General features: G+C 42.2%; 2 protein-coding genes across 9 annotated transcripts in view; one reads left to right on the top strand and one right to left on the bottom strand.

Annotated features, from left to right (window-relative positions):
- SYT1 (synaptotagmin 1) overlaps positions 1-6173 on the bottom strand; it is a 357712-nt gene extending 351539 nt beyond the window's left edge. For 5 of the 8 annotated variants that reach the window (XM_080604945.1, XM_080604951.1, XM_080604946.1 and 2 more), the window contains exon 1: positions 5831-6169. The gene's annotated coding sequence lies outside the window, so the exon portion shown is untranslated. Of the gene's footprint in view, positions 1-5830 lie in introns of all 8 variants that reach the window. The other 3 variants (XM_080604950.1, XM_080604947.1, XM_080604948.1) reach the window with 3 other exon arrangements.
- The window catches only part of LOC308188327 (uncharacterized protein), a gene marked incomplete at its 5' end in the record, with an annotated part of 30196 nt that continues 23163 nt past the window's right edge, over positions 5689-12721 (top strand). The window contains 2 exons of the mRNA XM_080577208.1: positions 5689-6473; positions 12595-12658. Of these exons, the coding sequence (XP_080433334.1) occupies positions 5689-6473; positions 12595-12658 (849 nt within the window). The remainder of the gene's footprint in view (positions 6474-12594; positions 12659-12721) is intronic.

Raw genomic sequence — 12721 nt, 5'->3', positions numbered from 1 at the left:
CAAGAAGAGTTAATGGCAGCAAGTTCAATAGGTCAGCAATTTTAAGGCCAGATGATTATCTGGTCTGTTCTCACGGATTAATACAAATAAAAAAAATATCCAGCAACTTCCATATCAAAACTAGAACTTGTACTTGAAGTAGATAAAAGATGAAATACTGATCTAGGGACTTTGAGTAGAAAGTGTTATCTCCTCAGTAAACTGGCCCATATGCTTACTATTCTAACAGATAAAATCTGATACCTTCTAGTCTGAACTCTTCAAGCTTGCAGACCCACCCAGGCTGCTCCATGACATACTATAGTACTATAATTAATATATTAATAACATAATATTAATATATTAATAACAGTATTTTCACTGTGCAGGAATCAAGGAAGCTCTTGTTATATACAGTGTTCCAAAGAGAATACTATGCTCTTTCGAGTCTCACCAAGAAGCATATTTGGCCTATCTCAAAGACACCCTACTCCCAAGTCTCTTCTCTAAACCAATCGTCTAGTTGTCCAGCATCCCCTCTGAAGCTGGGCATCTTTTCTACCCTCAACAGTTCAGTGTTTATGACCACATATGGCTTCTCTGCTCTTTAGTGATGATGACAGATGATGTTCCCTGGATGTAATCCCTAAATCTTTTTAGGGTCACTGCTTTGGGAGAAAAGATTTAAAAACAAAACAAAAACGACAAAAAAAAACTGGAAATAGGCAAAATAGTACACTTCAGTTTGTTAAAATACACATTTAGATGTAGTAGAATGAGAAAACAATTGAAGACAGTCTATAACACTTGCTCCAACTTTATTACTTTTTTTTGTGCCAACTTTATTCTCATGAATATGTATTTTATTCCTAATCTTTGTATGTTTGTTAAAGATAATGAATAGAGTTGTCATAATGGAGATGGTGTTTCCTCCTATACTATTTCTTCTGCGATTGATTGAGTTAAAATAAAAACTAATCCATTCACATCGACAATGGTGCTCTCCTACAGTACTATTTCTTACTATCCGAACACCACATTAAGCTAAATCACATGCCTTATTAAAGTCAAAACAAGAAAGCAGACAATTTCAACAACATACATTTGTTTTGTACATATAAATGAAAACATTTTCCTTTAAACAATGTAGACTTGGATGTATTGTGCTATCTCGATCTTTAGCCTTCAGCTCCTTGCCAACAGATTGTGTCTTCTATGACACTGGTTCAGAATGACACCATCCCATTCTATTATTTCTTCAAGTTACTGCATGGGGCCTTTTAAAAAAAAGTAACACTCCAACTGTAACTGTCACACCAGCTTCTAAGACTTCAAGATTTGATGATAGAAATCAAATAGAAATAGATTAATTGTAAAGAAATACTCTCCATAGCTCTAGAAGGGAATAAAAATTAAAATTGCATGTAGCAAGCAGTTATTAAGTTTTCAGAATAAGAAGAGCTAGGTTTAACATCCACCTGTCAACTGTGTATGTGCATGTGTATATCTAGAAATTTTTATCACTGTTAGTGAGCATCCTGAACCAGGTAAACCTTTTTACATGGGTCTTTATTTCCACAATGCCTTCCACAAAAGCACTCCAATTATTAATTGCCATATCCACAAGGCTATTCAAATACAAGAAGATGAGGCAGCTTGCTAGCAATCTTATGTCTCAAAGCTATATTTGGTGATGTTTACCAGCTTTCCCATATTGCAACTGCTACATTGATTTTCAGCTACACGTAGGAAGCCAATACCATTCACATAAAGGGTATGAAGCAGAACTCGCAAATAGATTTATAATCAACTTCATTAAATCACTGAGCAGCTTTAAGGCATGTATTCTCATGTATCTGTGGCACTGTACTACCCAGTCACCATAACTTTGGCTACATTATTAAAACAATTACATTAGGGTACTACTATAAATCCTGAATAATAGCTGATAAATGTAGACAGCATAATTAAACACATTGGTTTTAGCTACTTCTAAATAAAGTTTTATTGTGTTGGATTATTATATTAGTATAACTATCCAGAGTTAATGAAATCCAACCAGTTTGGAAAATTTCTGATAACACTTTTTTTGTATTTCTATGGTCTTCCATTTTTAAATAATGGTATTAGTAGCTTATCAGATAATTATGCTAAACAGGAGGCATTCTGGATTTACTTTGTGTTCTGACACATCCTCCCCAGCATCTTTAGGGATGACTAGAAAAGAAAGTGACATCTTGAATTGGCAACTCTCTCGGAATCTAAAAGATGGCAGCATCACTCCTTCTACAATGGAGATGAAGTGTTCAGTGCCTGCAATTCCAGGAAAATGCCTTCAGACTAGTAACGATAAGAAAACAAAAGTGCTAAGGGAGTTGTTTTATTACAGCTAATCTCTTGCTTTTGCATTATGTCTCAAAAAAAAATTGGTTTTTGCTTAACTTATTTAAGCCAGACAACTTTTTCCATGCACTGCTTGTACAAGCCACTCCGCTTGTTCCTGTACTTCCTGACAGAGATTGCCTGTAGCCTGCTCTTACCCTCTCACCAAGAGAAATCACGAAGAGCCAGTTGTCCTGCTTCTAATCCACCTGCTTTGGTATCTGGTATTTTTGCAAAAGATACAGCAGTATAACCAGCATTTCTTAATCCCTCCTCTTAACAGTGTATTAGGAAGGAGTAAAGCTCCTCTAGCAAAGACAACATTTGTACATAAAGATCCTGAAAATATTTGTTAACATAATGCTTTGTTTATTCAGTCTGGCAAATGCTTTTATTTTAACCTCAAGTATCTTTAGTAAATGTCAGCGGTAAACACAAATTCATAGTTGGCTAACAAGCTTCCCTTATGTGTATTTCTAATTAAGCTTCTTCCTAGATACAGAGTAGTGTTTAAGACAAGCGTTCTATAGAGAATCAAAGTAAATCAGATGACCAAGTATTTCTTTGTGAAACTGAACATTTTTAAGGGCATCACCAGCAGAGGGAAGGAGATCCTTGTATCCATGAGTAATAACTCCTCCATGCTTCTATTCTGGAGCACGTAGAGAAATTTTTTCTTTTCAATTGTATTCCAAACTTTGATGTCTCTTCCACAGCAGGTAATACAAGGCTGCACATGCTCTTAATCTGGAACTTCCTTCCCAGTAAGAAATCATATATGCATTTAAACTCCCAGATAAATATAAGACCACACACGTTTACATAGAAATATTTTTAAAATTGTGATCAGACTGCTGAATGGACAAGAAAAGCCTGCAATATGCTAAATGAGAGCCTTGTTTTCATGTGAGAAAACATCAATTAGCAGAGTTCTGTACGGCTGAGTGGCTTAAAAACTTCTGCCAAGACCCTTAGCTGCTACTACTTTTTTTTTTTTTTTTTAAACATATAACAGCGAACCCTGCCAAAAGACCATAAAAATTGATTTTATGTTTCCGGTCTCTCCACGCCAGCTGGAAAACTATAGATTCCCCCCCCCCCCCCCCCCAGGTTTCTGACAAACAGAATCTTTCTTTATCTTACACCTTCTAAGCTACTATGCTAACCAAAGCTGAACATTTTCTGGGTTCTTACATCTGATTCAAGTTACGATTAAGGTAAGGGAAAGTTTCAGATTGTTAAACCAAATTCTGTTTTAAATCTGTAGTTCGGAAAGGGCTTCTAGTGTGTCACTGTCACAAGGAATGCTGTATCTCATTTGCACATTTATGGCATACATGGCGAGTGATTATTTTCCACACTTGTTCTGTGAAAGTGTTAGAACTGCACTGTTAGTCTGTGAGCTACCTCTTTAAATTCCAGCATCAATCCTTAAAATGGATTTAGCATCTTTTGCATCAAACATTAATAAGGCTCACTTAGGCACTCTTAATGTGAAGGAAAATTGGTCTTGTATGAAATGGCTACACTGGAACATTTCATGCTTTTGCAAGTGCAGGAGTATGATTATTTCCTACAGTATGTCATTATCTTCTGCCCTGTGGTTCTTTTTTAAATTATCTCTTCTCACTCAAGCTGCCTACACTATGTTTTTAAGCTATGTAGTTTTCAATTTATGAATTGCATGCATGCAAATTTTGAGCAACTATACCAGAAGCCAAGTAATAGACCATATTAAAGTATATTCCCCTCGGACACTACTAATGGAACTACAATCCCAAAAAAGCTTGTAAGAAGAAAAAATACATATATATACACACACATGCACACACACATATTTGTTTCTGAAGACATAAAATCAGGTCGTTTGTTTCCAAGAAACAAACAAGTGACAAGAAAATACTATTCTAGGCACACATGGAATTCCCTTACACTTTCTCTGAGCAGATTTATTTAAGCATGGCAGGAGATGTCAATTCATACACTCAAAGCAAATTAGTTTGCTGCCCACTTGTCCTTGTACCCAAAAGCTCCCCCCTTTTCAGGGTCATTCTTACAGCAACTGCTCCTCTAACTCTAGATACCTACCCACCAGGGAAAGGAGTCTCCTCTTGGGTCTCCAACTATTGTCTGCTGTTTCTCAGTACGAAAGAACTCTCTCAGACAACAAAGCAGTTCCAACAGCACGCAATAGATTAACGCCGAACACGGACGGCACATTACATAGCGCTCAAAGGATCAATACTGCCGTTGCTGATCCAGTAGCCTTGCTGTGGTCTACAACATGTATGTGTGTCTAGAATTACCATACTGACCTTTGTACGGAAAATAGTATTTCAGAGTGAAATACTATTGAATTACAGCATTCTGCATTGAGTTTACAAGGTCATAAACACAGAGCTCCTTGTTCTTCACTTGCAAATGGCTACTAAATAAGGAAAATGAGACTTGACATCTCCCTGACAATCAGAAGAAATGATTTATTTGGATGCTAACATCTGTCTCCAGATTGTGGCCAAGTGCTTTTCTGTGCTCATTTAGGACTCCACTTGCAAAGCTTTTCAGTTACATTTACCTAGAGATTTCTCTCTACCACTTCCCATCTGACAGAAATCACTCAGCTGGGTCTGATGAATAATAGCAAAAGGCAGCTCGTATCAGAGATGATTGAATTACAGATTGTTGGAAGTGCCATAAAGGCTCATTCCAATGACTACATTTAATTTACTTACTATGCGGACTACTAGAAGCCGATAGACGTTTGATATCTTTATTTCAGAAGCCTCGAAACAAAAGAAACATTAACATTCTCCACCACTTCCTCACTACTCCACCTCGAAGAGTTTGATAAGCCAAATTAACTTTTAAACAGAGCGCTGATGCCATACCCGGAGCGGACGAGCATTCCAGGCAGGGCACAATACCCCAGAAACCAGAGCAAGGCGGGCAGCACACAGAAGGGGAGGGCAACAACGTCCGAGGAACCCCAGATGAAATCGCACGGAAAGAAAAAGAATCGGCTTCATAGCTAAGTAACAGGGGATGGCTTTTTTTTTTTTTTTTTAATTGTAACGCCAGTGATTAGAGGCTGCCCCTACGAGGGGGGGGAAGGTGGGGCCGGGCGCTGGCACCCGCCGTGCCCCCGCCGCCCCTCCCGGCCGCGCCCCGCCGCCACCGGACAGCGGCGGAGCGCCCGGCCGCGGGCAGGGCACGGCCGGGGGAGCCCCGACCCGCCCCGGGGCGCCTCCCCGCCGCCTCCGGACCCGGGCAGCGCCGGGAGGGCGGCGGGCGCCGCGCCCGCTGCCGGAGCGGGGGGAGGACGAGAGGATGGAGACGGAGGAGGGTGGGAGAGGGGGGCGAGGGGGGCGCCCCCGCTGTGCCAGCCGCTCCCCGCCCCCCCGCAGCGTGCGCCCACCCCTCTTTCCCCCACCCACCCCCGGCGGCGGGCAGCCCCGGGGCGCTGCCTTACCTGGCAACCGGGGCGGGCGCCGCCGGCGCGTCCTTCAGCGCTCCCCCCGCGGCGGGGCCGCGCTCAGCCCCGGCCCCTCCCGGTGCGCGGAGCGGCGCGGAGCGGTGCGCCCCCGCGCAAGGCAGGCTGACACCCCCCCCCTTCTCCTCCCTTCCCTTCTTCCCTTCCCCTCCCCGTCCCTATCCCCCGGCGGGCAGGCGGCGCGCCGGGCGTTAAGTTCGGGCGGCGGTGGGCGCCGGCGGGCAGGGCGAGGCGAGGCGGAGGCGGCCCGGGGGCTGCGCGGCGCCGGGAGCGCCGCCACACTGCAGCGTCTCCAGGAATCCCTCCCGCGAGAGGCAGCCCATCACCCCCGGCCCGCCGCCCTCATTGGCTGGGGGGCGGGGAGAAGGGAGCCGCCGGCCAATCGCGCGGCGCCCAGCATGGGTGGAGCCGCCGCGCCGGCCTCGCCCATCCCGCGGCCGCCCGGTCCCCGGCCGCCCCGTCGGGCGGGGCCGGGCGCCGAGGGCATCCCCGCGCGGCCGCGCGCACCCCGGTCCGTGCGCGGCCCCGCGCGGCCCCGCGCACCGCTGCGGGAAGCGGAGGCGGTGGCGGTGGCGACCCCTCGGTGCTGGGCTCTCCCCGGAGCAGCCCGCATCGCCCCCAGGTAAGGGCCCGCAGCGGGTAACTCGGTTCCCGGGGGGTGTCCCCACCGAGCCGCAGCTTTGATTAACGCCGGGCTGCGAAACGTAACCGTGACACGTTCAATTAAGGGAAGCGCGCTCCTTCTACTTTTAATTAGATCTATCCTATTTGTCTGGTGTTTAATACAACGTAAGGAGCTGCCCGGGCTCCAGAGGGAAATGGAAATAGATTTAGATGTAAGTTTGGCTTTTAGAAGCACGGAGGGCTGAAGTTCTTTGTTCTTCAGCATGTGTTATTGCTGCATCTGTACCTCAGTGTCACGGGAGGAAATCCTAATCTCTGTTGCAAGACTGTAAAAATAATAGGGTGATATTTAGGTAAGAGATTCCAGTAACCTTTAATGATGGGTACCCAAGATGCAGGTTCTAGCCCAGACTCGATGCGCAATGGTGCGGCATGTTGCTGAATTACATTTCTTTGCAGAAAACTTGAGCAAGAGGTGATGTGTCCGACGACCACGTAGCTGGCTAGCACACGCGAGAGTGACAGTCATCTAAGTTATAGTTTAATCCGATGAACAGGAAATCCTGGCAAACAGGGGAGCCCATTCTGCATGCCATCATTAGCAGGTACCTGAGAAAGTCGAGAAGCTCCCAGGCACGTCTCAGAAGTGAGTGATTTATCTGTGCCTTCCACAAAACATTATCGTGCTGCCGTTCCCCAGCCATACTTTTGTGGTGGCATTTGCCTCTGAAAACTGCAGCCCTTTGCCAGCTCAGTTCACATACATGTTTTCTGATCCCGTCAGTGTTGGACGTGCTCTTAGGTCTGTTAGTCACGTTATGACTCTTGTACCGGCACATTTGGTCATGAGAGAGAAGACAGGAAAGGAAAGCAAGTAACAGCTCCTGCTGAGCTACCTAAAGGAGGAGCCAACTTAATTTAACCTGCGCATACAGACATACAGTCACTTGTGCCCAGATCACCCTGTAGAATTTAAAAAAAATGACTCCTTCTCTCTCACAGTACTGCAGATCTCAAGGACTGTTTTCTGTGGGATCATTTATCTGTTCAGTTAAAAAATAAATAAAAAAATAAAAATTTCAATGCTAATAACTATATGGACTTGATATTGTGCTCCTAACAGCCACACAGCCAGACTTCTGAGGGAGTCTGGTGTTTGCAAGGCATGACACTTCATATCCTGTCTTTGTATTTGAGCAAAGACAAAAAACATTCTTTAAGCCTGATGACTTTTTCATAGTGGACAGACAGTAAGGAACAGAAGTGCTATGTAGCAGTAGCCCTGAAGAGTGTATACCATCCCTTTCTCGCTCTCTGCCTATCACAGAGCATACACAATTTATCTGCTACACACATATATATACATATATATATATATATTTTTTTTTTATTTTTTTAAAGGACAAAATTGGTAGGGGCTGGCAGGTTGTGGGAGATATTGCACCTAATCTCCTTTTCCGAGCTTGATAATTCGCACTGGAGAAATTGCTGCAAAAGTTTAATTCCTTCTAGCACACACACTTGCTTCGGTTCCTTTCAGGCCCCAAAGCTTCTTCATGCAGAAAGAGGTCTCCAGTTCTGCAAGCCAGTTTTATTTCACCACTGCATCCTCAAGGAAATAGAGAGTTACTGTTGAGTCGTGGCATTTAATTTAACCCAAGGAGGCTGTGGAACTTGAGGGATGATGTACATGCCCTGAATGGGCAAGGACATTCTAGAAGAGCTTGGAAATGTTTGATGAGCACTGGGAGTGGTAGCCAAGTGCTACATACTAACTCACAAAACACAGCTTATTGTATTTATTATTGTTATGTCTTTCACAGTTGTATTCAGGGAAGAAGAAGGTGTCCTGGCATGAGAAAATGGAAGAAATATGCAGTGAGAGAAGAAATGATGTTCTAAAACTGAGTCCTATTCTTTTTTTTTTTTTTAATGTGCATCAAAAGAGAATATTAAGTAGTGTCTACAATTTAGAAGATTCATCAAGAACCCCGATAAGTACAAATTAAGAACCTGACTCTGATCCATCCTTCATATTCCTTGTTTTTAATTTAGACTTCGACTGAGCCAGAGGTACAGGAGCGTCTGGGAAGAATCTGAATAAAAAAGCAAGAGCAGAAATGGTGTAGTGTTTGCCTTTGCCATTTTTATTTTTCATTCTCTATATACTATGGCTTCAAAATAAAACCTCAAGATTAGAAAGCAATATGAGCCATAAAAGCTAGGTTTTGAAAGTAAAAGACTCCCGTTTGCTCCATAAACAAGGAAGAAGCCTGGGCCAGAGCCAATGAAACTGAAGTATTCTCAGGCCTGTCCTGGCAATTTTTATGGCATATAAAGAGCAGGTACTAGAATGACAGTCACTGAAGTGAGGCAAATTAAGGAGCAACAGCAGTTGTAGCATATCAAAAAGAGCAATCAGGGTTCTGGCTTTGGGCCCAAGCTGCCATTGGTTTTCTTTTGTACATCAGCCATTGTGTGACCAAGTATCACCACTGCCACGACTAGATGTACAGGGTGGGGAGTCAGGCAAATCACGAGGGCAAATCAGCAGAAGGTGAATGAGTCAGTGATATTGATAGCATGTTAATTTACTTATCAGGCAGAATTTAGAACTGTAAGCTAACACTGATTGAATTGTGTCATCATGACGAAATTATTCACCAGCCTTGTGTTGCCCAAGATCACAGGTACCTATTTTTAACTGAAAGATGCTTTTACTTTTTTCTTCATTGTCATGCTATTTTATTCCTATTTTTCCCTCGGTTTGACATTCTCTAAATTTTTTCATTTTAAGACTAGTTTGTACGTCTGAAGACAAAGGAATTAGCTTTTGCTTAGGGGAATGGGCCAGCATTTAAACAGAAGTTCTCTGATTGCATGAGTTCAAGCACAGATGTCTGAAACTTCTCATCTTAGCAAATGAAACACCCAGTCTTTATTGTTTTTATTCCCAGTTGACTGTGAATCCAAGGGCTGGCACGTACAGCTGAAAATTAAAAACTTGGAATCCCACATTAGGGCACTGTCATCCCACTGAGTTCAGTGAAGTTTCCACAGTACATACTAGGTGATGATGATGTATTTAGAATTCACATTCTTAGTCAGGAAGCCAAGTCTGCATTAGGAGAACATGAAACATGAAAACAAAGTGAGAAAGCTAAGTCCCAAATGTGAGAATTAACCTTCAGTAAAACAAGTAAATACTAGAGTAACTTCATGGCTGTACACTACTAACAAAAGCAAGTGTGTCATATAAAGTATATTCTGAAGATGATTTTTGGAGCAATGTGTGAGACTGTGAGTTGGATAGAGGGAGTAGATAAAAGTGTTGTTGTTTTTTTTATCATAGCTAAAATTCAAAGGGTAAAATCAAATAACTTGTTAGTCCACTGACTATTTATCTCAATGTGTCATTTTGATTTCATTGTTTTCTTGTGTTTGATCTGCACACATCTGCTGCTTCCAAGTTGTTTAGGCAGAGATGGTCTTTTTTGATCTGCATTTATATAACAGCTAACATAGAGAGCTCCTGCTTTCTGCCCAGGGCTTCTGGACACTGCAGTGGTATAAATGAAGATGGAAATACTCTTTTATGAAGGAGTATTCAAGGGTAGTCAAACCAACTTGCATGTGTTTTGCGCAGATGTCATCTGTGTAATGCAGGGACAGATCTGAGTCAGTGTCAGTCTGTTCCCCTGTAGATGGTGCCCCTTGTTCAGGGATTCAGTTTTGGGTTGCCAGCTAAATGTCCCTAATCTTCTTCTTCACTTTTAAAATCAGTTTTCTCCCAAGTGGTGTTCAGAGTGGTACTCCAGAAAAACAGCATTTTCAGTGTGGGTAGGACGAAGAGGACTGAAGTCCTGGTTTTCCCTTCAGGCACAGTCTACTCTATAAAATGAATAACTACTAAGCTGTGGCTTCCAGAGTGTCCAGGTATTATTAATCTCCAATCTTACCCGGTGGTGGTAAGTATTATGGCTTCCCCAGTGTGAGATTTCTAATCACCGGTGACCACATGCATCATATGGATGACTGTAATAAAAAGAATGGGAAGTGTGATTTCTGATTTAATTTTGAGGAGCTGACCTTCACAAAGCACAAGGAAGAGCTGTGTTTTGAACCTGAAGAAGAGGAGGCTCAGGGCTTTCTTACCAATGTCTATAAATACTCGAAGGGAGGGTACAGAGAGGACAGAGCTGGGCTCTTCTCGGTGCCCAGTGCCAGGACAAGAGGCAATGGTCACAAAATGAAACACAAGAGATTCCATCTGAACATCAAGAAACAATTCTTTACTGTGCACGTGACAGAGCACTGGAATAAGCTGCCCAGAGAGGTAGAGGCCTTCAAAAGCCACCTGGACATGGCCCTGGGCAGTGTGCCCTGGGTGGCCCTGCTTGGGCAGGGCTTGGGCCTGGTGGGCTCCAGAGGGCCCTGCCAGCCTCAGCCACTCGGGGATTCTATGTAATGGCAGTCATTGTTACCTCTGCGGAGATGGTCGAGACTTAAACTTGGTCTTTTCAGTTTGCCACAATATATATGAGACATTCCTGTCATTCTGTGGTCTCCAGTACAAAATAGGGATGACTGATTCAGTTCTGAGAGCCTCAAATGAGTTGCCTGTGTAACTGCAAAATATGCTTAATGTTCACAACACCCTGAGAGCAGAGTAAGGATGAATATACATATTAGAATATACCATTGAAATGTAAGTAAAACCTTATCACTTCAGGCTTCCTGAACTTGATGTCTCTAATTTGAGATCTCCACAAAACCTTCATTGTGCAGCAGATGTATAGCAAAGATACACCAAAAAGCTGGCCTAGCCATGAAGCATGACAAATTCTACACTAGCTATTCAGAGTAGGCAAAAACATTAATGTGAAGAAAAAATGGGATAGAGTTACTAGGGTACAAAACTAGTTAATATATTTTAAATTTCAAGAAGTACTTCTGAATATCAGTACTCTGATAAATAAATTCTCAAATGAGTTTGTTTGTATTTACCTCACACAGTCATTTCATTCAAAGGCACAGTGAAATTATCCTATTATTTATATTTTAAATGCCAAACCATTAAAGTGTCAGGATATTTTTTACAGCAGTCACCATTTCATAATATTTTCTGTCCTTTTTAAAAAATATACGTATTTCCCTTACAGAAATGCAGTCACTTTACAATTCTGATGTTTAGACTACTGTTCTGTGTAAAAGCTTGCAAAACACATGGATAAACGAACTGGAAATTATATGTCATTAATATAATTAGGAGAGAAGAATTTTTAATTTCAGTTTCTTCATAGCTATGTTTTAGCCTAAATGCAATACAGTAAACTAGTTACCTCTGACAATTCTGTCAGCACCATTTTGTTCGCAAACCAAAATGCTTGTTTTGTTTCCTGCATTGCTTTTCTGTAGCCTTCAAATCGGATGAGCAGAAGGAGGGAATAGAGCTCTCTGACTGTAATTGTGTTGTTAAGATGTTAAGGTCAGTGGTAGTGTCACTTCTGCAAATCCTGACAGTTATTTATCCAAGTCAAACCAGATTTTTTAATCATTACAATGTCTTCTTTTTTTTTTTTTTTCCTGCCTTTTAATAAAACTTAGGTGCAGAAAATATAAAATCTACCCACTAAACCTAATTCTCCTCACAGTTACACAGGTATAAATTTCTAGTAGATTTTCTGTTTTAAAAGCACGGTTTCCACAACTGCTATCTTCTATAAATCAAGCTATCTTAGAGACCCAAAGAAGTTAATGTAGTAATGAATAATTTTAATTCAAACCCTGAGTTTAAATGTGAAGTTTTAAGGGAACGCAGACTTCAATAGCACACTGGGGGCATAGTTTCTTCCTGACTCAGTAGTTCTTAGTCTGGGGCAGTATCACCTTCCTCAGGTGCTCATAAATCCATGAATGAGAATCCCCTGTTACCTTCCTAGCTTTTTGCTTTTGACCTTTTTAGTTACCAGTCCTCTACTTTTCCTTCTCTGTCCTGCCTGTTAACCTGAGAATATATTTTGTGGTGACATTGCTAGGTGTGAAATGATCTGGACAATCACAATTGTTCTCTTCACCCTTGACACTGAACCCATTTCTGCAAGGTTTTTTTCTTTTAGGCACGGAGATAAAAGCAGAATTATGACTGATGATGAAGAACGACAATATATTGCTCCCTGCTGAGTAATGGAAAACTCACTAAGCTATTGTTTTGTTTTTAATTCTTGTTTGTACCTTAAGAGAAGT

Source organism: Anser brachyrhynchus (assembly GCF_964034855.1).
Source record: "Anser brachyrhynchus genome assembly, chromosome: 1".
Taxonomy (NCBI): domain Eukaryota; kingdom Metazoa; phylum Chordata; class Aves; order Anseriformes; family Anatidae; genus Anser; species Anser brachyrhynchus.
This window is presented reverse-complemented; position numbering and strand designations above follow the sequence as displayed.